At 42.4% G+C, this 27,246-nt stretch overlaps 1 protein-coding gene across 1 annotated transcript in view; it reads left to right on the top strand.

The window, feature by feature from the left end:
• Positions 1–731: 731 nt before the first annotated feature.
• rhbdl1 (rhomboid, veinlet-like 1 (Drosophila)) overlaps positions 732–27,246 on the top strand; it is a 71,821-nt gene continuing 45,306 nt past the window's right edge. Inside the window, exons 1-2 of the mRNA XM_037690820.1 lie at positions 732–806; positions 13,094–13,252. Of these exons, the coding sequence (XP_037546748.1) occupies positions 768–806; positions 13,094–13,252 (198 nt within the window). The 5' untranslated portion in view covers positions 732–767. The remainder of the gene's footprint in view (positions 807–13,093; positions 13,253–27,246) is intronic.

The following is a 27,246-nucleotide window of genomic DNA, read 5'->3' as shown; positions in this document are numbered from 1 at the left end:
CCGTGTCTTGTTTGCAATGTGTGGGTTTTGTGTGTTAGCAGATCAGACGTGTGTGTTTGTGTGTTTGATGGTGGTAGGGTGGTCTCAGCCTGTAGTAAGCCGCAGTGCTTCCTCCCTGAGATGCCTCAGTTGTAGTGAGGAGAAGAGCCGCAGCCTCTGGCCACTCCTTCCCCTCCTGCAATTGGAAGAAGGAGGCCTCCTCCCTCCCCTGCCTCATTGTTATGCAGGCAATGCAGTGTGTGTGTGTGGGGGGGGTGGGGGTGGCGGGGGGGGGGGGGGGTTGTAGAGAGAGAGAGAAAGAGAGAGAGAAAGAGAGAGAGAAAGAGAGTGAAGAGAGGAAGAGAGAGTAGCAGCCAGAGTGATGGGCTAGAGGAGGTGGAGGAGGAGGAGAGTGAATGAGAGCTGCTGGATCTGCCTTGCTTTGCTTGCTTGTCGTCTGCTGAAGCTGGCTTCACCATCACGCCACACCGTTCTCATACAGAGCAGAGTCTCAGTCCAGCCTGGCCAAACTGCTCCCCCAGCAAGGAAGGGAAAAGAAAATATATAAAAAATTTCAAAAAACGAGCATCATCAGGATTTTCTGCATCCGCACCACAGGGGAGATGCAGCAGCGCTGAGGCGGCCTGATGCTCTGATTTGGGCACCAGCTGCTGCCAAACCGAACCTCCTCGGTTCACCTTCACCCTTCCGACACAGCCACCTCTCCTCGCTCGCTCCTCCCATATGCCCTTGTCCTCAGCGGCTCCTCTCACCTCCCTGGCCAGTATATGGATAGAAGCTCCCTGTTTCAGCTCATACAAGAGCAGGTAAGCAATCAGCGAGCGGCAGGAGGTTTCTATGGTTACAGGCTCCCGGCCACCTCGCCGTCTATAGGGACTGAGATGTGCAGGCTTACGGTGAAGGCTGATGTTAGGGGGGTGAAGAGGAATGGGACAACATAATGGATGTGGAGCCCTCAGAAGACCAGGTCAGACCAGCAGGGGGGCGTGCATCGTGTCAAGATTGTTTTTAATTGATACTGTCCGTGTGAATGGAGAGACTAATTGAATGTGTGGATGAAAAGATGAATCGACTGCAGTGTTTTTTCACTGAAGAATGAAATGAATGCTCTTTATTTGTGCTGCATCAACATTTGAAACCTTCAGGCTGCTGTTTTCATTTTATTGTCACAGAAACCAAAGGTTGCAAGATTAGATTTTTTATTATTACTAATTTAAGGTTAAAGCTATCAGACTTTTTAAGCACTGATCATTTTGACGCACACTGTTGTTTTCCTGTTTTTCATTTTCCTATTTGTTTTTTTAGTCTAACTATTTCTGCTTACTTTATGTTGTTCAGCTCATTCAGATGTTTGCGATGACTTTTATTTATTGTAAATAATGTATGATTCAAATTGTTTAACTTTATGTCAAATTAAATTCTCCAGAAATACATCCAGAGCTCTTTGAATCCTTCAAAAGCATTGTTCCCTTTAAAATGTTTTGTCTGCCTTCCGATGCAACTTTTAATTTTTAGCTAGACCTTGTAGCTTCTTGCATAAATTTTGATACATTTAGCTTTTAGCTAACCCTTTGCTATCTTTTAGCTAGTATCCATTTCTTTTTATCTTTTCGTTGGTGTTCTGCTTTTAGCTTTATCTGCACATTTCAGTTTCCTCAGCAAATTTCAGAATAGTCCTTCAGCACTCGGCATTTTAGCAGAGAATGATATTTCTCTTGTTTTCCTTTTAAACAAAATGCTGCTACATGACTTTAAACTTTCTGCCTTTTCCCATCCATGTTGTTGAGGAGGTTTGCACAAACCACATTGAGGCCAGTGAAAAATGTTCGCCTTGACATCTGGTTTTGTCAAACGCTCCAGTCAAAACTGACGTTTGTACTCTCCAGTCAAATTTAGCTTCTGGTCTGCCGTGTCCAGATTTAACAAACCAAAATGGGATGAGTGGAAGATCCAAAGAGCCTGTTTACATCTGGGGTAGAGCTTCTGGAAAACAGAAGTCTGTATTTTTTTTTTGCACGTGCATGTTCAAACTGCCGATCTAAGAACTGATGCGTCGTGTTAAACTCCTGCTTTTGATGATGAACGGGCCTGTTGGGGTTTGGAGCTGATTGGCAGATTGATTAGGCAATCATTTTGTCCAGGAGGGAGACATCGATCGTCTGGCTGCAGGGTCCCATCAGCAACACACTGAACCCACTCGAGGGACTGCGGGTGTATGTGCTGGTGATCTTGAGCACAGCTGCTTTTCTTTTTTTATCTTTCGAATGAGACACGTTTCCTCCTTTATGCCCTCATCATTATATATGCACCAAATATGGGACCAGAGAGACTGACTCGTCTGTGTCCATATCAGTTTTCATGTTCGGCTGGAGATGGAGCCGATGTTTCCACGTTGTAAACAGCTACTTGTGTTATTGATCTCGGGCTTTTATTTTGCTGATGTCAGTAAATTCACACGGACGATTTGTGAAGACACAGTTGATCAGGCCACAGTCGTATTAGACTCAGGTCTGGACCAGATCAATCACTCCGGCTGACAGCAGGTTTTTTTCTAGAGTTTGGACTCGGTGCGGTTGGCCTTTGATTTGGAAAAGGTTTCTAACTACACCAAGCGCAACTAATCGCGCCAAAAGATTTTGGACTCTGAAAGTCCGAGCTTGTTAGTGTTAACAAATCTGATGTGTGCTGAAACGCTGGCCTTCGTGTTGTTTCACTGCAGCTCTGACCTGCAGATCTGTCCTATTGTTACACAACAACCACAGCCCCATCGGTGCTGAAGCACTTGGAGGTCAAGTGATTTAATCAAGTGTTTTTATGAGGAGAGAATATAGTCACTGCTTCATTTGAGATAATCTGATATTATGTTTTTTAAGCCTTGTCTTTGCTTCAATTGAAGGTTAAGTGTACAAAGTAAAAATGCATCCATTAAAAGGTTTTATGCTACAGTATATGTCGCTGCACAGCTTTGAATTGTAACATGCAAGTTTTAAAGCACAATGTGCACCCTAGTTTGGAATATTGTGCTTTAACATTTGGTTATGGTCCATTTTACAACAGAGGCAAAGTTTGAACAAAAGCTGCATGACTAAAACAATGGCGATCAGTGGGATTTGGGGAAAAACATTCAATTCTATTCAGTTTATTTATATAACGCCAAATCACAACAAAGTTGTCTCAGGGCACTTTACAGTAACATTTAGATACATAGAAAAGCCAATTAGTAAAGTTCTCTATCTAAGGAAATCTTCACTTCGTTGCAATCTCCCATCCTGAGCAAGCACAGTGGCAACAGTGGAAAGGAAAAACTCAATTTTAACAGGAAGAAACCTCCAGCAGAACCAGGCTCAGGACAAGCGGCCATCTGCTTTGACTGGCTGGTTTGAGAGGACAGGAAGGAGAGACAAACGAACACAGAATGGTCGGTCTAGATATAGGTCCAGATGTAGGTCCAGATGTAGGTCCAGGTGTACCTGAAAGACAGAAACACATGTTAAGGATAGAAAAAATAATTACAAATACAAAACAATTGAGCAGAGTAAGTAAAGACAGTAGCAGAGTGAAAAAATGTGGTCAGTTTGTCCTCCTAAGCCTATAGCAGCATAACTAAGGGACAGCTCAGGAAACCCAGGCCAACCCTAACTATAGGATTTATCAAAAAGGAAAGTCTTAAGCCTAGTTTTAAAACTGGACAATGTGTCAGCCTCATGGACAGAAACTGGAAGTTGGTTCCACAAGAGAGGAGCCTGAGAACTGAAAGATCTTCCTCCCCATTCTGTTTTTGGAAACACTAGGAACCGCGAGTAAACCTGCAGTCTGAGAGCGAAGTGCTCTCAGATATGAATAACCCATGCTTCTTTGGAGCGCTGCAGCTCAGATATTCTTCACATCGTTCAAATTTTAAACAGGTCACAGAAAGTTTAACTTTAGATGTCTGACCTGGTGCTCTAATATCTTTTACAATTTTTACACAAGCAAAGTTGAATTGTTCTGATTTAATCCGTTTAGAAAAAAGATTTCAAAACCTTTGTAGACAATCTCTTCTTGCTCCTACAACATTTCAGAATTATACATCAAAATGTGAGGATTTTTGTCTTCTTTCGCCCGACGTGTCTCTCACTGCCGTCGTGCTTACGGGTTTCTCCCAAATCCCCACAGAATGGAGCTCGCACCAAAGCCTCCACAGACTTCAGTTATATTTGAGCTCAAAATGTTCTCTTCAAAACTAGAAGCGAGGGGTCTTTGACATTTCTTTTAAATAAAACACTGTAGAAACCTTACATCCTCACAGTCTTCTAATAATTTGTAAGATTGAACTTGTTTTCACACAACTGTTTATTTGGGGTCTAATTTTCAGTCTGCAGTCAGGGAGTGACAGACACAGGTGGTTACCACGGTGACCCCATTGAGCCACTGGCAGCAGCTTTTTATACGTTTCTTTCAGTTTGAGATGCTTTTTGGTGGGATAGGCATCTTTTCTAAAGGACTCCAAGGCCACTGTCTTCCTGAAGCTATTTAAATCCTTTCACAGCATGGCCGACTTGTCAAATAAAAGGTGCAAAAGTCTTCAGCAGGAAGTCAATCTACAGTGTGCACGTGCCACATCAGCATTTTAAAGGCGCGTAAACAGCTGCTGTTGCCGTCTTGTCTTTAAAAACGGAGAAATAAAAGATTTTAGAGAACACTTTAATGGTTTCAGTAAAATCCCTGCAGGTTCTGCAAGGCTTTTTAAATCAAAGATTTATCTTTGAGTGGATGAAGTAAACAAGCAGACATGATCGAGGTGTTTCTGCAAAGGCACATTGAAAACATTTATTTCTAATGCTTTATGGCGTACTAAGCCTTTTTAGGGGTCGGGACTGAACGTTTCCTCCATGCATCAGCACGGCTGGTGTAAAGAAAGGATGGTCTGAGTCTGTCGGAGTAAACCAGAAGGAAATGCTGAAAAAGGGAGAGAAAGATGAAATGCAGTAGCAGCATGACAGACTTTATAGTGTTCCTCTGCAGTGTCGCCGTGCTGAGCTCAGGGTGTTTCTAGTGTGTGCAGCCTCGTCTGCCACACCGTAGATAAGGCACCTCGATGGTCACAGCCACTCAAATCTGCTATTATTAGTTGGGGAATATCTCTTCGTTCTTATCAGACTTATTTATATCACGTCTCGAGGTGGCTGAGTGCTTTTCTGACATATTCATGTTAAGTAGAGCGAATAAAGCTCCTTTCTTTTATCCTCCTGCTATATGATTGTTTATATGGTGTTTAGTGTAGGTATACGAGTTTAAATCAAGGAAAATTCCTTAGATGTGTCTCGAGTTGTGTTGGTTTGAAGCGGAGGAGGGATTTGGCTTTTTATCACATCGGTGGTCTGAATCTGCAACAGAACACACAGTGTGGTAATTAGTGGTGTTGTTTTTGGTGTGGCCCGAGGGCAACAGAGACGATGCACAGGGTTTTTACTTGATTCATGTTTATTCTTTTTCTGTAAATGCCACTGCAGACATGATTTGTTCCATCTTACTGTTCCTGTTCACAGTGTTAGTGTTGTCTGTGAAACTGGCTCCACGTTGTAAATACAGTTTATTCTATGAGTAGAATCGTATCAGATTTGTGTTATATTAAACATTTATAGGCAAACAAAAAGCACATTTTCAGTCTGAGCTGAGCCTAATGCACTGTCTATTTGTAAGTATTGGTCTTTCTCATCGTTTACTTAAAATAGAGCATGGAAAGCCTTTCGTGCTTTACAGGAATGCATATCACCCGCCATCTTTTATCCCCAAGTTTTAGACTAAGATCGTCTTGGGAAATGATGGTCCGTTTGGCTCAAACCTTGAAAATATTTTCAAGCGGGATCTCGCAATCAGTTCTCCAGATAAGATCTTTACCTGAAAAGATCCCAGTTTTGCCGTCGGAGCCCTCGCACCATGAACAAAATATGTGATCTTACAGTATTTTAGTGTTTGCTTCTCTGTGTTTGTATATTTTGATGACTATATTTTGTTCCTTGGCTTCAGGAATCATTCACGAGCTGCTTTGAAACAGACTGATATGACCTGGGTTCAGTCAAAGGCAAGACCAAAGGAAGCTGGGGTGCGAAAGGTGCTTGAGCACCCCTTGATGGATGCCAGATGGCATGTCCAAATAAATCCAAAACAAATGAATTTCATTTGTACTGCACATGTCTAACTTCCAATATTATGATCGCCCACTGCTGATGGAGAAGCAGTGATAATGATTGTGTCTGGTTCTGTGTATGGATGTGTTTGTTTGTCTGTCTGTTAGCAAAATATCACATAAAGCATTGGATAGATTTCAATGGAAGTCTTTGAAAGTCATCATTAGATGTACGTCTACAATTTATTAGCATTTGGCTAATTATCCTTTGCCAAAATAACACTGGCTATAACAGTCAGTTTTACAGATATTGAACTAATCTCATGAGATCCTGCATGCTGTCACTTCTAAGGTTTGTCCAAAATGTTTTTATTTTGGGTCTTTCTCAACATAAAGATCATCTTAGTTTGAAACTGTAAGGAAAGGTGAGCGATGTGCATTCCTTTAAGGCTGGTCTTGTTTTTGATCACGATGAGTTTCTAAATCTCGTTGCTTCCTTCTTCATCCTGTACACATCATTGTCCGTACATCTCCATCCCTGTCCTGCACATCAGGACCGTCCATCAAAAACCCCGGTCTTAGTCTCGGCGCAGCTCGGTTCTGGTTGGACTCGTTCCATGAGTCTGTCTTTCACAGCTGCTTGGAACCCTTTCTTGTCTTTTCCTTTGCCTCTGGAATACCAATATGTCAGTGGGGAAAAATGGGGGAAATGTAAGAAGAGGGAGGGTAGCGCACAGGCGACAGGTAACCATGGCAACGCAGGAGGCTTGTCAAAGTGTCGTCGTCACCGAGTGTTGGATTGCCTCAATAAATGCTTCTCTTTCACTGCTTTTATCCCTTTGAATACTTATTTGTTTTTATCCTACCTTGTTCGTTTGCATCAGTGTCCAAAAAAAAAAAAAGAATAAAACATGGCTTCTCCTGCTAAGCTTTGTTCATCTCTATGTTTTTCATCTCGGTAATTGAAAATCCTAATTGGCTACAAGAAGCAATGTTTCACCTCCTTGTTTCTCCGGTAGACAAAGTCCCCCATGTGACGTTCTTCCAGAATAAGGTCAGACCATGAAGGCAATATTATCTGAGCAGTGTGACAGCTCAGCATCAACACTAAAGTGTGTGTGTGTGTGTGTGTGCGTGTGTGCGTGCGTGCGTGCGTGCGTGTGTGCGTGCGTGTGTGTGTGTGTGTGTGCATGTGTGTGCGTCCAGTTTCTGTGTCTGTACGTGTAGTGTAGTGATGTGCTGACATATGGAGGCTGACAGTAATCAGACGTCCCCAGCGTGGCTCTCTGTTCCCCCACTCTGTCAGGCCGGCCTGAACCAGGAGCACATTACAATCTGATCTATCTCTCCTCTGAGGCGAGTGGGTGCAGAGCGCTGGAGTGTGTCACCGACCGCTTATAAGGAAGAGCAGAGCAGGAGTCACTGCCAGACCGCTGGGCTGAGGCAGAGATCTGTGCTGTTTTAAGTCTGTTAAAGTTTCATCTCCTTCCTCACACTCTGACTGTTCTTCTCTCCTCCTCCTCCTTTAATGTCATCGTTTTTCAGTTCCTTTATCAACCACCCACATCCCGCTCCTCCCTTCTTTAGATGTACATCTATAACTAATTAAAGTTTGGAGTCAATCCCATATAAGATGGCTGCTGTAGCTGACTAATCTAAAAAAACACACACAGAGAAAAATGAGTTTAACTTAGTCAATTTAACAGAGATTGACCTCAAATTTGGCCAAGAGTTATCTCCAACACATTTAACAGATTGCGTAAAATCTTTGTTTGAAATGCTGGATGTACCTCAACAACTGGAACTAACCCAATTCAAGATGGCCGCCACAGCCAACTGACCTGTGAAAACATAAAACAGATATAACTCAGTCAAAATTACAGATATTGTGTTAATTTTTTGTGTTAGTAGCTGAATATTATTCACAACACAACTACACATTGTGCAAGGTCTTTGCTTAAAACCTTTATCTACTGTAGTCAACCCTGTGCCTGTTAGCAAAATATCTCAGCAACCACGTGATAAATTTTTTTGAACACTTCATTGGATGTCGCTTTACAACAGATTAACGTCTGGAGTCAATTCAAATAAAGATGGCTGCCTCCGCTACTCAGTAAGTCTAACACAACTTGGGCAGTTTTGCAGATATTGGGCTAACATTTGAAGTGTTGGCAACACATGCTGACATCTCGGTAAATGATGAGATTGAGTCTCATAATCTGGCGTGAGAACTGAAGGGTGATATGCATTTCTTCAAGGAGCCCTATTCAAGATGAGATTGAGTTTCATAATCTGGCATGATAACTGAAGGGTGATATGCATTCCTTCAAGCAACATTATAATAATAATAATAATAATAATAATAATATGTATGTATTGTCATCATTGTATGTTCCCATACAATGGCGAAATTGGCTCTCTGCATTTAACTCGTCCACTACCAGGTGGTGCAGTGGGCAGCTATTGAAAGCACCCGGGGAGCAACTGGGGATGAGATGTCCTGCTCAGAGACACCACGAGATGTGCAATGACTGGGAATCAAACCCAGGACCTTCGGGTCCTGAGTTGGCTGCCCTGCCTCTACACCATCTCAGCTAAAAATGAGACTGAGTCTCATAATCTGGCGTGAAAATTGAAGGGTGCTATACATTCCTTTAAGGAACACTATTAATTTTTTTTTTTTTACTATTGTGCTTTCTCTCCAGCCATGTTGCCCCCGTGTCACTCTGGTGTACATTACACAAATCAAACGACGAGGACGCGAGCACCATGTTGCTCAGTTCTTCTCAGGGGACAAACAACGACCGTGTTTTAACAAATATCCATGGAGCACAGAGTAAAGGAGATTATCTAAAAATAGACATGGGCTTTTCTCCATTCCTGTCTTGGTTCATTTTCATCAGATACTCAGCTTTATGAGTATCCCAGGCTGTTTTAAGATTGCAACCAAGTGCAACCCATCAGAGTTTGTCTGATGTGTGAAAATTGTCCTTAAATTGAAAAGTTTTGGGGAAAGTGCAGAACTTTACAGGAGGTTTAAACCTCCGTATTTCTTTGTATTTTGCATCCAGTGAGCCAGACTTTTGTAACATTTAATATGATCTTTCTGAAGATTTTATTTACAAGTTTATGTGCATTTTGTCTCCCTTTTCCTTTCATTTTCTGTCTGTAGTTTTTGTGCCTGACCATGACAGGATGTTGTGCAGTGTGAGTTTCAAAATGAGAAAAGCTGAAGACAAAAATAAAGTTTTACAACAGATGCACAAAATCTGAAAGTCACGTCTTTGAAAACAGGTGGATCGATTTAGCTAAGACCTGACACCAGGATCATTTTTCAGCTAATCATGGACAACTTTTTGAGTTAAGAGCTGTTTGGGAATCTGTGTTGGTGTAAAAATACAGTATTATCTGTCAATCTGGGATATTTTTAGTTTTTAAATGGATTTGATTAAATAAATTGGAACAATTAGTTTCTTTGTAACAGAACAAGGAGTCTAATTATCCAATCATCTCTTTGCTAAGTTAACACAACACTGGCTCATCCCGTGAGGAACACAAACATTTCTCTGAAGATGGAACTGGAGAACTGGAATGTGAAAAAGCAGAGTAACTGGATTAAATTATCCATCTCTCTTGCCTGCTTTCATGCCAGAGCTTTTCATGCTCAATCTCGTGCAACATCCTGCGACGCGTGTTAATGCTCAAAGTATGTGTTGAGGATGACTCTCAGATACTTCCTCATCAATGCTCATGAACAATTAACACATCCAGAATGAGTCACACAAACAAAGTCAGGGTTTAACATGAACTCTTCCTTCAAGGCTCTGAGGCGGCCCCATGAAGCTGCTGGTGTAACATCGCTGTCTATATGTTTCTTCTCGTGGACATCGAGGTGGACAATGATCCTCCATGACTGACGACGCTCTGACACATCTGAACGCTCGCTTCTCCCTGGAGCAACAAGACGCCGTCGGTTTACTTTTCCAAAAACACTAACGAGGCTGCGTTCGCTTTCAGGAGCAGCTAAAATGAGAAGCAGCCTCGACTCTTCCCGTACGGTCTCTTTTCTACCGCTTCACTTTGTCCTCCGGCACATTTTAGCAAACACAGTGAGATGTACAGAGGGAAGCTGGCAGGAGAAATTAACGCTCCATTGAAGAGCTATTGAATTGCGTTTAGGAGGAGAAAGGAGGGAAGAAAATGGAGTAATAAGTGGAATAAGCTGCCACCTCAAATAAAGCATTGCATCATGGGCCAAGCTTCGATACATTCCCTGTACATTAGACGCCTTTAAAAAAAACATGCCATTTTAGACGACGACTAAGTCGTTTTTCTGACACTCTGCTTCTCAAACCAATGACGAGGAGTTGCACAGGCATCAGCGGTAATCAGCCACGTGCTTGTGAGCCTCGGTGCTGATTATAGAAGCTGAGCTGCGACTGTCACCAAGGACAGACTCACAGAGCAGAGTGATGCATCACAGTGGAAACAAAGACCCAGAATCTGCCTCATTTAATGCAAATGGATCCCCCCCCCCCACCTTGTCTTTGTAAATGCTTCCAATATGAACGACGTCCTCCCTGCCTGACTGACTTATCTTTTAATTCTCTCCCATCTATCATGAAGTAGTAACAGCTTAATTAATACTTCTATAAAGGTCTGAGCTCTTCTCATTCGGCTTTATTTATTCTGCTTGTTTAAGCATCTTGAATGTCTTCATCGCCCATCTCTGGAAGGTGGGCGAAAATATTTTTGCCTTTGCTTTTCTTTGTCTGTGTTAGCAAAATATCTCAAGAACAACTGGATGGATTTGAGTGAAATTCTTGGAACGTTACCATTGGACATATGCTCACAACTGGTTTACTTGTGGTGTCAGTTCAGTTGAAGATGTCCGCCACAGCTAATCATCTTTAGCAAACACAAAAATGGAAATAACGCCATAATTTTTACACAAGTTGTGTTTGAATTTGGCGTGAGCATAGCCGAGAGTCATCAAACGACACACCTTGTGCAAGATCATTACTTGGGCATTAATTGCTAGCATTAACCCTTGTTGTCTGTTAGTAAAATATCTCAAGAACCACGAGACAATGTTTAATGAAACTCTCCGAAAATACTTACTGTGTGTACATTTGGAACTGATTAACTTTTGGAGTCAAGCTAATTTCTCTTCTGGGACCTTGAGTATACAGTTTCATTCCACCTCATGTGCTACATGTGATGCAAATGGCAATAAAGAACCTTGAACCAATTTAAGATGTCTGTCACTGGAAATCAACCTTAGCCAACACAAAAATGGCTGCAGCTCAGTCAGTTTGATAGAAAGTGAGCTAAATTTTGATGTGGTAGTAGATGAGAGTCATTCACAATATCTCTTGTGATATTGTGAGATCATCTGTAACCTTACTTTTAACGTTAGGCTAAAATTCTTACAACTTGGTCATTTCCAAATGTAAGATGTTCTCAGTTTATAATTCGGCCATGAAAGGTGGTGGATGATAAATGTTCTTTCAAGGAATACAATGCCTTGTTTTTACTAATTTACTTGATATTGCCTCTTAAAAAAAGAACACAAATGTGCTGTATTTATCATTTATCATCCGTTAGCACTGGATGCTAAGGATTATTGTGCTGCACTTTATTTAGACCTGTCTAAAGCTTTTAACACTGTGGATCATGACATCTTATGTCATAAGCTCTCAGAAATTGGTTTCTTAGATCACACTGTTGGTTGGTTCTCTAATTAACTCTCAGACCGGAGGTAATCTGTTCAACATAATGGTACTTCTTCCAGCTATCTAACTGTTAACAATGGTGTACCACAAGGTTCAGTCTTAGGACCCACTCTCTTCACAATCTACATAAGTAACGTGGGTCCCTGATGCATCCTTACATTTCTATGCTGCCGACACAGTTGTTTATTGTCGAGCTAGAACAGTTGCTAAGGTTTTCCAGCTTTTAAAGTTTGCTTTTGACATCATGCAGTCATATTTGTTCCGTTTCAAACTCGTGCTAAATGTTGACAAAACCAAACGGATGTTGTTTTCAAACAGGAAGTCGGTACCAGCAGCCCTTCTTTCTATTTTATTTTCAAATGGTGCTCCTATTGAGTGTCGATTCTTACAAATACTTGGGTATCTTGGTCGATGCACGTCTCTCTTTTAAGCCCCATGTCAAAAACTTGGTAAAGAAACTGAAAGTAAAAATGGGTTTCTTTTTCAGAAATAGATCCTGTTTAACTCTGAATGGTAAGAAACACCTTGTAACTGTGACTTTCCTTCCCTCCATTGATTACGGTGACATTATTTACATGAACGCTCCTACAAGCTCCCTGCAGATGTTGGATGTTGTCTATCATGGTGCAGTAAGATTCATAACTGGCTGTAACTACCGTACCCACCACTGCACCCTGTATTCACTGGTTAACTGGTCATCATTAACTTCATGCAGACTCTCTCACTGGTACATTTTCATATTTAAATCCCTTCTTGGTCTGCTGCCTTCATACATCTCCTCCTACATGTCTCTGCGTGAGTGCAGCTACAGCGTGCGCTCTCAGGACATTATTACCTGCAGTGTTCCCTCAATGCAGACTGAACTGGGCAAAAGGGCCTTCTCCTACTCCACTCCTGTAACCTGACATATCTTGCAAAAAGATCTGAAGTTCTTGACCTTGACCTCTCTAAGGGACTTCAAACAACTGCTAAGTTCATGGCAAAGACTAACACAGACATGTTCCTGTTTTTAGTTTTGTATATTGCTTTATAATGCAGCTGTTTTTTGGTTTGGTTTTATATAATTTCTCCTATTTACTTTTCATTTTATATGCTTTTTATATGATTGTCTATTGTCTGTACCTCATCTGTGTTCTTTGTTTAAAACAAGTCTCTCTTGTAAATGAGTCCAATGAGACTAACTTGTATAAATAAAGGTTGAATGAATCATTCCCTATTTACTCAGAGTTTTTCATTTCTTTTTGTCCAGTTGGACCCAGAGAACACCGGTTTCATCCCAGTGGAGAACTTCACCAGTCTGGTGGAGCACCATGAGCTGCAGCTGGACCCGTCCAAGTTGGACATGTTGTTAGCTCTTGTCCAGAGCAATGAAGAGGGACAGGTGTGCTACCAGGAGCTCATCGAGCTGGTGAGTGGATACCAGACCTAATTACTATATGACAGGGAATCTGCACGGTATTTCACACATCAGAGCGTTTTGTTTGACTTCAGAAAGGTTACCGGATTGATTCAGGCAGCAAGAGCTGCAGTGGCAAAACATCGACTGGATCATTTAGACCCTGCAAAAGCAGGATAAATCTTTTCAGTTAGTGCTCGTAAATCCAGACACTTAACCGCTCACGTGGTGGGCGGTGAGCACCAGACAACACCCACAGTGAGAGTAGAAACTCTTTTCAAGCAAAAAAAGTAGTTTTTTTTTATCCTAAATGATAAAACATGTTAAAGTTGTGAAGAAAATTTACAAACCCAGTTCTGAAAAAGTTGTGTTCACAGTGGAACAAACATGTTTAATAAAGAAATTTGGCTTTCAGAAGAAAATAAGCTAATTTTGAATTTAATGGAAGCAGCGCATTTCAAAAGTGGTGGGCTTCTTCTTTCAACATCAGTCTGTAAACATCTGGGAAGTGAAGAGAGCAGCTGCTGGAGGTTTTGGAGTGAACATTGTCCCATCCTTATCTGATGGAGGATTCTTGTTGTTCCACAGTCCTGGCCCTTCTTAGCTGGGTTTTTGTTTCTTGATGTGCTAACTGTTTTCTGTCTGTGAGAGGTCTGGACTGCAGGCGGACCAGTTCAGCTCTCGGACCTTTCCACTATGAAGCTGTTGTGAAGGAAGCAGAGTGCAGTTGAATAATGTCTTGCTGAAATATTCATGGCCGTCCCTGAAAAAGACCTGCTGTGTAATTTGCCCATGCCATAGCCACTAATGCACCCCCATACCGTCAGAGAGGCTGTCTTTTGAGCTGTGCTCTAATATCAAACTGGTTGATCCCTCTCCTCATTAGTGCAGAGGATTATCACTTCCATCACTTTAAAAAAATAACTCATTTCTGACAATAAAGTTTTCCACTTTGCCTCAGTCAGAGAAGACACCATTGTTTCTGGATGGTGTTTCTTTTTTTGCATGATAGAGCTTTAACTTGCATTTGCAGATTTCTGTGCACACAAAGCTTTGTGTGAGTGTTCCTCAGTCCATACAGTGATATCCAGAACAGAATCCAATCTGTTTTTTAAGCAGTGACCCCCGAGGGCCCAAAGGTCACAGACATTTAACATTTCAGTCATGTCCTTGGAGCTCAGAGGTTTCTCCACATTCTTGAAATCTTTTAATGATGGAATGAACACAAGCTGGTAGGATATTTCAAGTCTTCTCAATTTGGGGTTGAAGAACATTATTCTGAATTTGTTCCACTATTTTTAGATGTAGAATTTAATTTTTTTGCAGAAGTGAACCTCTGCCCGTCTTTACTTCTGAAACAGTCAGCTGTATTAAAATGCTCTTACAATCTCTCTCTCTCTCTCTCTCTCTCTCTCTCTCTCTCTCTCTCTCTCGACAATAACAATTAATCTAGTTATTTAAAAAATACCGTATTTTCTGCCGTACACGTCGCTTCGCCGTATAAGTCGCATCTATTATGTGTCACCGCTGAAAATTGTAGTGTTCGATATTTTCAATGTCAGAATGAATGAAAACAATCATATCTCAGCCAAAAATCGGTTTATAAATATGGGAAAAATAAATAAATAAGTCATTTCGGTGTATAAGTTGTAGGGCATGCAAATCATGCAACAAAAACTATGACTTACAGTATAAGCTGAAAAATACGGTACTCCTCCAGATTGTTTCTTTCTTTGAATCACTTACCTTTTGTACTTTCTGAGCTTTGTATTACGTCCCAGCTTGTTCAGGGGTTGTAGATAGTCTCATGCACTGATATAGTGCCACACTGGCTACAGATGTCTTGGTTTTGAGGCAACATTTGGCTTCTTAGTTTCTTATTGTGTGCCTCCATTCATTCATTTTATGCATCTCTACCTGTCTGTGTTTACCATTATTCTCTCATGTATGCAGAGGTTAACATGTGAAATGTTGCTCCTCTCTGAGCAGCTGCTTCTTGCTCCTGGCTCCTACAAGATTAAACACTAACTCATTTGTCGCTGAGCAGCTTTTGGCATGTTTGCACTTCTTTATGCTCATTTCTCTTTCTTTTGCATTCTTCCTTTACATATATACATTTGTCATGTTTTGAATCTTTGCGTATGTTCTGTGCGTGTGAAGGCAACTGGAGGACACACGATCTGCAGCAGGTCGTATTTCCAGTCTGAGCCACAGCAGAGATACAACTTATGGAGGGGCTGTTCAACCATCGCCTTCTTTAGAACAACCCTTTCTTTATGATTCCTGAAAAGTGTTTCTGATCCGTCTTTTTTCTTATCTCAAGCCATGCAATATCGCATGCTTCTATTTTAAACCCGCATCTCATTTCCTTTCTTTTGGCTTCCCTTCTATCAACATCAGGGAGACAGTTTTAAAATTGCTCATCAGACACAATGTAAATTGCCTTCGATTAGCCCAGCGCTGGTAATAGCAGGCAGTCTTCTGAGCTAATTTAGGAATGCATGGGCTGATACTGACCCCCTGTACAGATGGACGTTTAAAGATTTATCTGATAGAAACATATGAAAGCATTTAAAAAAAACATACGTGTGCCTCTTTGCATATGCAATACAATTTGCATACATACAAACACTTTCAACAGGTTTATGAGTAATTAAAGCTGCTGACACCCACTTCCCCAAAGTGTCTCACTACTCCTATCTCCCTGGTTCACACAGACGGCTTCAGCTGCACACAGGCTCTCATTCATGCACATGAGCGCCACCGGAGCAGATCTGCTGAGTAATTTAGACGATATTTAAATGTTGATGTGAATCCGGCCCTCTGCCACACAGCATGTGATGTGTGAGCTCTCTCCACTGAGAGGGAAAAGTCAAGATGACTTCTATCCTTTCGTCTTATCTTCTTTCACCTTTCTTCTGAGTTTCATCATTTTTGCCACTTCCCAGGGTGTGTTTGCTGCTTGTGGTTTATCCACAACAGTAATTTAAAAATTGTTAAAGTTATAGTTTAGAGCCCATGGAAAATGGTTATGAACAAGTAATATCTTACCTGTTGTGGATAGCTCTTTGAACAACCTTAGTTTGATGTAATAGTGAATGCTTCATGCGCATTGTTTTGAAACTTGTCAAACAAATCGTAAATCAACACGTTCAGCTCTTTCGGGACAATCCTGCTATGACTTTTGGTATTGGTGCAACTTTAGCTTTTTGAAATATTTAGTCTTTTCCACCACTTTTTTTTTCTCATAAAAAATGAATGGAGCTCATTTTCCATCCTTCAGATCTTTAGATGTTTTTACAACCTTTTACTGCTCCTTTCACGTTTTGTTCTGCTTCAGCTTCTTTCAGCTTCCTTGTGCAAATTTACACTTTTTTTTCAGCTACTTTCAGCAGAATTTTTTTCAGCTGTTTTGTGCTCCCTTCATGTTCTTTCTGCTAACTACAGCATTTTTGTGCTTCTACTAACTTCTTTCTGCTATTTTCAGCTTGTTATCCTCCTTTCAGCTTATTTCTGAAAATTTTTGTTTTATCTGCTCTTTCAGCTAATATTTATCTATTCAATGCTAATTTTAGCTTTTTCAGCTAATTCCACATTTTTTTCACTCATTTAAACTTTGTTCAGCCTAAGTGAGCAAAAATGTGCTCTCTTCACTTCCTTCTGGTAGTGTTAGCTTCTTTCTGCTTTTCTTCTTTTTTGTTGTTGCTACTTTTAAGCTGTTTTTTGTTGTTGTTGTTGTTGCTAATTTCAACTTCATTCAATTTCCACTTTTTTGTGCTAATTTTTGCTTATTTCAGCCTAATTGGGCAAACGTGTTCTTTCTGCTTTCTTATGTTAATTTAAGCTAGTTCTGCCTTTTCAGCTAATTTTAGCTGTTTTCAGATAATTTCAAAATTTTCTTGGTAATTTCTGCTACATTCAGTCTTATTTTGGCTAATTTCAGCTTGTTATGCTCCTTTTGGCTTTTTTTCAGCAAATTTAGACTTTTTATGCTATTTCAGCTACTATTTATCTATTTTTATGCAAATTTAGCTTTTTCAGCTAATTCCACATTTTTTAGCTCATTTCAACTCTTTCCATTTCCTTCTCATACGTTAAACGTCTTTCTGCTTTTTTGGCTACTTTTAAGATTTTTATTTTTGTTTGTTTGTTTGTTTTGCTTTTTTTAGCTGATTTCCACATTTTTGTGCTCATTTCTGCTTACTTAAATCTAATTCAGCAAATATGTGTTCTTTCTGCGTTCTTCTGATATTTGAGGCTTGTTCTTTCATCTCACCAACTTTTCATCAGGTTTTATAACTAATTTCAACTGTTTTCAACAAGTTCTTCTGCAATAAGCATTCACACTGTGTTTTTGCAGGAAATGTAATTTCTCTAGTTGTGCTTGTTTTTGAGCAGATTGAAAAGCAACGTTTGATTGGTACAAAGACCACAGTGGGTTACTGACGTCTTAAAACAACTCTAATTTCCAATATTATAGATTATTTTAGTATTTTTGAAACCTGTGCTTTGTTGTCCGTTTTACATAACCGGTACATAGTTACATGTTTGTTTGCGTACACAAATAATGGCAGTGGAAGCTAGTTGTAGCACTTTCACTGCAGCTTGAGGCACTGCCAGGAAAAATATCATATTTGAGCCAGAATAATTGGTATGCTAAATTGACGTTAATGTAAATGTTTGCAAATTAGGATTTGCCTGAACTTTTTTAAAGATTGGTTGTTTTAAGGCAGCGCCAATCCGTTGATCTTGGCGTTATAGCCATTAGCTTGTCAGGCCGATCAGAATTAAAACTGTTTCTTCAAACTGAGGTTGGTGGAAAAATGTTTCCTACGCAGGTAAGATGTTCATTGTTGATAACCTTTCCACAAAGCCTCACTTCAAGAGAACTAAACTATCTTAACTTGAAGAGGTTAAGGCAGGTGAAAAGCCTGTTTTCCCTCCTGCTCGCTCACTGCTTCCTGCCACGTTGTCGTGCAGTTTTCAGTGAAGATTCGCTTCAGTCTTCACGTAACGACTTGTCACCATCATCATCACAACAAACCAAACTGTCTGGAAATGCATCACAGAAAACAAAATTGGTTTCTCGCAGATGTTGCATCCATAGCTAAGGTGCTTTCCCCCAGATTGAATATAACTATTAGGAGTCATAAAATTATGATAATTCTGGGGACATGATTTTGTACAAATGAGATGATTAGGCAGCATCTGGTCCTTGTTTATCTGGCAGATTTTTGTAAAAGATGACACAAGTGGATGAGATTAGTTCAGTTCTTACTTTAGAGCTGCTTTAGCTAAAGTCTGGTCTGAATGAATGACTACCCCCCCCCCCCCCCCCAACACACACACACACACACACCTCTTACTCCCTATAATTAAAATGGACATGCTGTGTTTGTGCGTGTGCTCAGTCTGTGCATTTTCAGAGCCTTCAGCTCACAGGCTGGTGAGGTTTCTCTCAGCTGTGTCTAACAGGAGTCTTCAGCATTTGTCTCCGCTCTCCTTCGACATCCACTTGGCAACTTTTGCAGCCGCGAATCCACACGCCACCTCTCTCCCTCTCGCTCTATCCCGACCCCCGTGTGTGCAAGTGTGTTTGAATTGCACCACTAAGCAGCAGCTTCTCTAAGTGTGTGTGCATGCACGAGCAGAAGGCTGCCTCGCACGTCGTTCATGTTCAATCTGTCTTTCTCTCAGGGCAATCTTAGCTAGAGAATACTCAATCAGCTCAGCCAGAGGGGTAGAAGAGCTACTAAAACCTCTCTTGGGAAACTGTGCATACACTCCACTCCTGAACACACACAGTCAGAGTATTGCTCTGTGTCTAACTAATAATCAACACAACCCAGCTGCACTAATGTCCCCTGCAGCAACACATTTAGAGAACTGTTATTTATTTGTAAACAACAATATGCAGACATTTTTTTAGATTCTGCCACAAAACAACATCTGTTTATGAACGGAAGGCTGTAATGGGTCATTTTCAAGTTTGATATGTTCCCACGAGTGTGTTCCAGCTGTGTAATTGATCAAGCATGACTTTCTTGTTTTCTTTCAAGTGGCCTCGTGTTTAGAGGATCAAAATGTCTGCCCTGGCTCATTTACCTGGTTTGAGGGAATGTTTTAGTGATTAGGATGTGGAAATTGTATCACCAGCCGCGGAGGGCATAGGCAGATCGATAGTGTTTCAGCTCATATTTGTGTGTGTATGTGTGCGTGTTCGTTTGTCTGGACCAGTAGCAAAATATCTCATGAATCACTGAACAGACTTTTAAGAAACCTTTAGAGTCAATTTGGTTTAAGATGTCTGAAACAACAAGGTAATCTCAGCAAAAACAAACATGGCTATAACTTGGTCATTTTTAGACATATTGAGCTCATATGTGTTGTGGTAGTAGCTGAGTGTCATTCCCAGCATTTATTTAGAGTGCTAACTAATTGAACAAGATGTGTGTTTCAAACTTTTGGACTCAACTCTATCTTCATCTTCTGCCATTTATCCATAGTCAGGTCGCCAAGGCAACAGGTACAGAAAAGAAACCCAACATCCCTCTGCTCAGCAACAATGTCCAGTTCCTCCTGGGGACCCTGAGGCATTCCCAGCCCAGAGAAGATGCACAATCCTTCCAGCGAGTTCTGGGTCTTCCCTGTGGCCTCTTACCATGTGACATTCCTGGAAAACTTCTAAAGGGATGTGTCCAGGAGGCATCCTAATCAGATATCCGAACCACCTGAACTGACTCCTTCCAATTCAGAGGAGCAGCAACTCTTCTCCGAGCTCCCCCTGGATGAAGGAGCTCCTCACCCAATCTCAAAGACTGCTCAGCCGCCCTGTGAAGGCAGATCATTTCGGCCTCTTGTAGTTGGGATTTCGTTCTTTCAGTCATAATCCAAACCTCATGACCACAGGTGAGGCTTAGAAATCGAAAGCTTTGCCTCTTGACTCAGCTCTTTCTTCACCTCGACAGGCTGAAGCAACACCCTCATTACTGAGGATGAGGGCCCAATCCATCAGTCCATCTATTGCTCCATCTTCATCACTCGAGAACAAGACACCCAGATACTTGAACCCTGAGGCAAAGACTCCCCCAGATCAGGAGGGGACATTCCACCCTTCTCCGTTGAGACCATGGCTTCAAACTTAGAGGAACTGACTCTCATTCCAGACGCATCACACTCGGCTGCAAACTCCCCTGGTGCATGCTAAGGGTCCAGACCTGAAGACGCCAGCAGAACCACATAATCTGCATAAAGCAGAGATGAGACCCTGAGGTTCCCAAACCAGCACTAATAGATCATTCAAAATCAAAATATTACAAAATTCCATGATTAGACCAAAACATGCTACAGCTTCATCATTTCTCATCATCAGTGATCTTGCTTTAAAAAAAAAAAAGCACCCATATTAATGGCATGTTTTCAATCTATCCTTTGTTCAAAGTTTCACTTCCATTCTCTGTTCCTGCAGAAATTATTGTATAGTTTGTATCCTTTTGGGTTTTCTTTTAGAGCTTTACAGTTCAGAAACTTGACTTACAGTCCGTTCTCAAAGTAGCTGAGACACCGTGTTTTAAAGTTTTGAAGTCATTTAGCTGTTTAAAGTGCGTCCCTCTCCAGGGACCGACCTGTCGGCATCTGGTCCCACACCAAAGCTCCACCAGTCAGAGCTTTCTGTTTCAAATGGCTTGCTGAGGCACTTCGGCTAAGAGTCAGTAAGTGAAGGTTTCTTCTCTGAGTTGTAGCACAGCGATGATTAAACCATGAGGAAAGGTTGTGGCCGCAAACTGCTGAGGGGAAGGAAAAAGAAACAAAACAAATATAGTCTCTCATTTTAAAAGGATTTGAGCAAGAAAGTGTCTGGGGTAGGGAGGAATCAGCAAGGTTCTGATCCGCAGTGATTTAGATTCTGCTATGAGGAAAAAAGTGAGATAACTGATGGAAAAGGGTCATAAATTAAATTATATTTGAGAATTGTGACTGTTTGATGGTGGCGCAATGAAGAATTTTAGTAAAGGAGTTGTTTAAATCTTTTGAAGTGGTTCGGTGGAAAGGTTATGATAATATCTTACTTGTTGTAGATAGCTCTTTGATTGGTCTGTGTTAAGAAATAAATTGATAAGCTAACTATTCAAGACTAATGGATTGCTGCGGTGATACTTGGAGTGCTACAAGAGTTTGAAAAATATAATTGCACATCACGTTCATCTCAAGTTTTGACCAAAATATCTACAGTTCTGTTAATTCTCACCATAGGATGATGTTAGTTTAAAACTCTGGTATGAAAGGTGGCTGGTGATATGCATTTATAAAAGGAAAGCTACAGGACTTTATTATCTGTCTGTGCATGTTGTGAGCATGATAACTTGAAAAACAAGCTATAACTTGAAAAAATAAACTACATGCCAACTTCCATTTTGGTGTGTGTCTGCATCTACACATATTACAGGTCACTATCAAAATGCAAGATGGCCACCGCCATTTATGCCATATGCAAACCAACCAGCCCAATCATTTGAGGAACCTAGGCCTTCTAGTATTTTTGTTGCGTAAAGTACAGTTTCCTCAAAATATTAGAGTGGCCCTTGGGGTGGCCGAAGATTAATCTATGGTGGTCAAGGCCACCACTGGCCACCCCTTGGTTCCGCCATTGAACTTGGTGGTAAATGAAACTGCTTTCTCCACTCATCAAGATCCGTCATCCTGCACTGTTTGCATCGTTACATGTCCCTCTTGTAAATAATTCCTCGTAACTCAGTGAGACTAAACTGTATAAATAAAGGTTGAATGAAAAACTCCCTTGGACTATATATACGTGTATATATATATATATATATATATATATATATATATATATATATATACATATATATTTTTTTTTTTTTTTTTTTTTTTTTTTTTTTTTCCCTCTCTGTTCTTGCAGTGTAATTCCTAACCACTTGATTATCTTGCACCAAAAACATTAAGGTTTACTTGAATTCCCTGTTCAGTTCTAGTCTGTAGTGTAGCCTGGGACATGTCCAGCAGGAAAACCATTATAGTTCTGTCAAAATAACCATATAATGGAAAATTGACAGTTGTATAAATGTTTGCAAGTCAAACGTGGCATGAACCACTGTAAAGGTTTTGAGATTGTAACACGTTGGCCTTAGCCCCATTTACTCTGGCTGTTAGCTCATCAGTCCGATCAGAACAGAACAAGACCACTCCACTAACCGAACCACTCTGATAGGACCATGCTGCTGTAGATGTATTTCTTTTTCACTTTTGGCATCTTGTTTTTGTATTTTTTGTTGCATGCTTTTGTATTTCTTGTTGTTTTGTTGACGAGTTGAGATGGTTCTTCTCGTCCTCAGTATTAGTATCAGCATTAATGACCTTGTATTGATTTGCATATGACAATTAAACCAAACTTGAATTAATCTCCATTTCTCTAAACTGAAGTTATTCAAGGAGCTATCTACAACAGGTCAGATATTAATTCTTCATAATCTTTCCACAGAACTGCACTTTATAGTATGAACTCTTGTTCTGTATATTGATTGTTGTTACTTTATGTCAGTGCAGCTTATGTTTGAAAAAAATGGATAGGCTTATGTTGATATGTATATATATTTTTAAAGTTTTTAATTTTACACTTCTATGTTTGCATGGAAGGTCTCGCTTGAAAATGAGACAGTTGTGCATCACTGTGACCTGTATAAATAAAATAAATCAGAAGCTTTGTAATAATCTTTTGACTCAATTAGTCCACTGAGTGCCATGAAAAGCAGTAAAATCTGAATTTGTGGGTTTAGTTTTTTTCTAAATTAAAAAGCAGACTTCTAAATCAGTGTTAGTTCGATTTTAATAACTTATTTTAGTTATTATTAGGGATGCACAATATTATCAGCATGGTATCAGTATCGACCGATATTAGTGATAAAGTTAAATATTGAACATCGGCGATTCCATCATAATAACTCACCGACATAAAAGGCACTGATTTTTTATATATATTAAATATTTATATAGTGCTACATCATTTTCAGCCCCTTTTTGGCATCTGCATTTGGTAGCAGGCCAAATTGACAAAGACCATGCAGAATAATGTAGTATGGGATTTACATCATCTAACAACTGCTCACAGTGCACAGGCAATATTCCTGATGATTATATCCATGCACTCTGGTTCTGCCCACCCGTTCAGAGGTTCTGGGTCCAGGTTTGTGAAGACTTGTCTAAATGTCTGAAATGTAATATTCCACTCTCTCCGTCTGTTTGCTTATTGGCTATCTTGGAAGATGTTACCCTGGAAAAAAATACATGTCGCATGATTTTCACTGCCTTATGCATCGCAAAGAAAACCATACTCCTGAATTGGAAAAATAAAAATAATCTTAGCATTAATCAGTATAAAAATCTTCTGTTAGATCATATTAGTCTTGAAACAGCATCTGCCGACACATTGGATCAATCTCTGTGGGCTCCTTTGATCGGCTCCGTTACATAGTGAGGGTGGGTAGTCTGGGATCTGACCTTGTGGGGCCTTGGGGTTGATGTGGAGGTGGGTGTACGGGTTTGGGGCCCCGGGGGGGTTGCCGGGGGCTGGGCTCTTGGGGGTACCTGGGCAGGGGGGCACTGCTTTCCCTCTGGGGAGGGCCTGGGTGGTTCTGGGGGATATCTGCTGGTGGCTGCATGCAGGCCCTCAGGTGGTCTATGGCGGCGGTCGTGGGTCACCGATCTGGTAGCCTGGCTGTGCTGATGTGGGTTCGGGGTGGGCGCGGGGGCTTGGGGTTCTGGGGGCTTGTCGCCCCCGGGCTTGGGCCTGTGGGGTTCGGGGATCTTGGGCTCTGGCGGGCGGGTTGCCGGGCTCTGGGCCGGCTTGCGCTCTGGTGCCCGGTTCTGGGCGGGGGCCTTCGGCTCGCTGGTGGGTTGTGGGTCATGGGATGGGGGGTTGGGTGTTTGGGGGCGTGACCAGTGGCCCCTAGGAGGGGGTAGTTTGACCCAGCCTAGGTGTCTAGTGTGCTATGTGTTTTGAGAGATGTCCGAATGAGGGGTGGGTGTAGTATTTCTTCTGGGGTGGGGATGGGGTGGATGTCCTTGGGGGCGGCCCGGGACTGTGCATGGCCGGCTGGCTGGCCCCTTTCCTGTGGTGGGGGCTCGCTCCCGGTGCTTCCTGGCACTGTCGGCGGTTGGGCGGGTGCTCTTGGCCGGGTCGTCCTGGTGGGGTTTGGCTCCATCTGGTAGCGGGCTGACTGCGGTCTGTGGGGGTCCTGGTGGCCCTCGGGTGTGTAGGCTGCTGGTGCAGCTTCTGGCGGCCCTCGGGGCTCTGTCCCTCTCTGGTCTGGAGCTCAGCGGGCCTGGCGGTCGGTCCAGATGGAGAGGTGTCTTGGCCTCAATCCCTGGGTGGACCTTGGGGGGCCGGGGGGGGGGGGGGGGGGGGTGTTGGGTCAGTGGGGGAGCTGACTCCCTGTGGGAGCATTTGCTCTCACAGTTATTTCTCCCCATCCCTCACCATGCACCTCCACCCTCTTCATTTCAATTCCATACATTTAGGGTTGTTTGGGCTCGGGTGTGCTGCAACAATTTTACATCTTTGTTGACCATAGCCACCTGGGACTCAATTTTATTGTACACCTTAGACATTCATTCATAACATCCTCATGACATTCATATATAGGAATTTGAGGTGGGCACATGGCTATGGGTGGTGGGATGACCTTACTCTCACCCCCTGTGCCTGTGCTCACTTACAACGGTTGCATTTAGACACTAGGGTTTGGATAGAGTTGGGGTGGAGGGGAAACTGGCACCATGCCAGCCTTTGCTCCTTCTTCTTTCCTTTTTAATGGCACTATACAACAACACACATCAACAGCACATTTAGGGGTGGGGGTGTATGTGTCGGGGTCTTATTTTTATTTTTTATTTTTATTTTTTTTTCTCCTCTTCCTACCCACCTAGTTCCCTGACTGCCATTCCGGGGGTGGGGTCCGGGAGAAGGGCAGGCCGTCGGTTGTTGACCAGGACTATGTGGGGGTTCAGGGTCTGGGGGTTGCCATGGGCGGTGCTGGCGCTGTGCTCTCCCTGGGGTTGTTTGGACCCCCTGAGCTTGGCTCTTGGGTGCCATGGTTGGCCCGCTGGCCGGGGTGGCTGCCGGGGCCTGGCGGGCGGTCGGCTGGGGGTGCGTGCTTGGTTGTTGGCAGTGTGTGGGGGTGGTCGGTGGCGTGTCCTCTTCATGGTGGGGGGGTGTCCTGTCGGCGGGGCATGGCCTGGGCCGGGTCTGGGGTATTGGCTCTTCTCCGCTCAAGAATGAATGGGTTTACCTCCTGGGTTTGGGCATGGGCTGCCCCCTGTAGAGGGCGGGTACATGTCTTGGACCTGGGGGGTATAGAGTGTGTATCGGGAATAAGAATGAAATGTATCGTTATTGTATGTCTTTGAGTGAATGAATGTGAGATTGAGGTTGGGATAGTCTGATTGTGTCTGTGTATGAATGGGTATTTGTTAGGCCGAGACTCGGACTGCCCCCTCTTTGGTACAACTGGGGGTGCTTGGCATCGCGCCCCTATCACGCGGCCCCCTGGTGGGGTGTGCCCTTGCCTGCCGGCGCGCTTGGGGCCCTTGGTATCGGGGGCTGGGTGCTTGGGCGTGTGTCGGCTCGGCCTGGTGTCTGCCTGGTGGGGCTCGGGTCCTCTGGCCCTGTCAGGCCTTGGCCTGGGAGGTGTGAGTCCTCGGTGCCCGGGCCTCGGTGCCTGGACCTGGACCTACATCGGTGCGGCGGGTGCCGACGGAGGCCTATGAGTTTGTCGCTGTTGGCCCCGGGGGTCACTGTATGTGGTTGCTGGTGGGGATCTTCCGGTTCTCCCCTGTGGTCCGTTCTGGGGGGTGGGTGAGTGGTTCGTCCTGTGTGGGTGGCTCTGGGGGCTCCGCGGTCGGGGTCCCTCCTGGGGTCTTGGGCTCTGGTCCCCCCTTTTTCGTCTGCCTCTGGTCTTGGGGGTCGGGTCTCTGCTGCTTCACAGTTACTAATAAATGTTCTATTAGAGAAGCCTTATACACTTATGCATGCTCACAACCACACACAAATAGAAGCAGGGATGCTTATGTAGGCTTTATATGTAGATATATAGATATGTATGTGAGTGTATATTCATGTGTATGTATGTATGTATGTATATAGGCGTAGATATGGGTATATATATTTATGGAAACTTACTGCAAAGCCATGAATATTTTAAGTTCTTTATACATATGTATTTTGTTGCTGTGTTTTGTCATGTTCTTTGCAGGTGAACAGACAGTGGCCGGGTGTTTTGACGTGTGCTCTCTTTGTGTATATTTCTTATATTTTGGAGTCTTACTTTGTCTTTTCTTTCTTTCTATCCTATTAAAAGACAAAAAAAAAAAAAAAAAACCTAAACTAGATAGTCACTATAATAAATATTTCATAATAATGGTGTGGAGAGGATGGCTGTAAGGGGAGAAGGGAGGCCATCAAGAAAAAAAAAAAAAAAAAAGAATAATGTAGTATTTTTATTCCACAGCAGAGAAAGCCATGTGGTCTCTGTAAGTAGGTCTAGAAAATAATATCGGTATTGGTATCGGTTATCGGCCAAAAATCCAGTATCGTACATCCCTAGTTATTATTATTACTTTGGTGTAAAGTACAGTGGTGACCATGCATTTTCCTCTGACATCCCCCCACCCCCCCACACACACACACTTGCCAATTTGGATCCACTCAGTCATCTCTAAAAATGGACTCCTATCTTTACCTTGATGTTTCGCAGCCTCATCATTAATTCCCTTTCAGCTGTTGCCTCAAAAATAAACTTCCACAGTTCCTCCTGACTCTCCACTCAGAGCCCCCACCCCACCGCCCTCACACACACACACACACCTCCATCCGATGTCATGTTCTTCAGCACATCTCTCTGACCCTCCAGTCTGGAAGCTTTCTCAGGTTCTGGCTGCTCATGCGTTGCCTCATTGTGTGTTCGCTGTCTCGCTCCTGTCGTCACTTCAAA

The sequence above is a fragment of the Nematolebias whitei genome, chromosome 17 (assembly GCF_014905685.2).
Source record: "Nematolebias whitei isolate Nwh7 chromosome 17, NemWhi1, whole genome shotgun sequence".
Taxonomy (NCBI): domain Eukaryota; kingdom Metazoa; phylum Chordata; class Actinopteri; order Cyprinodontiformes; family Rivulidae; genus Nematolebias; species Nematolebias whitei.
This window is presented reverse-complemented; position numbering and strand designations above follow the sequence as displayed.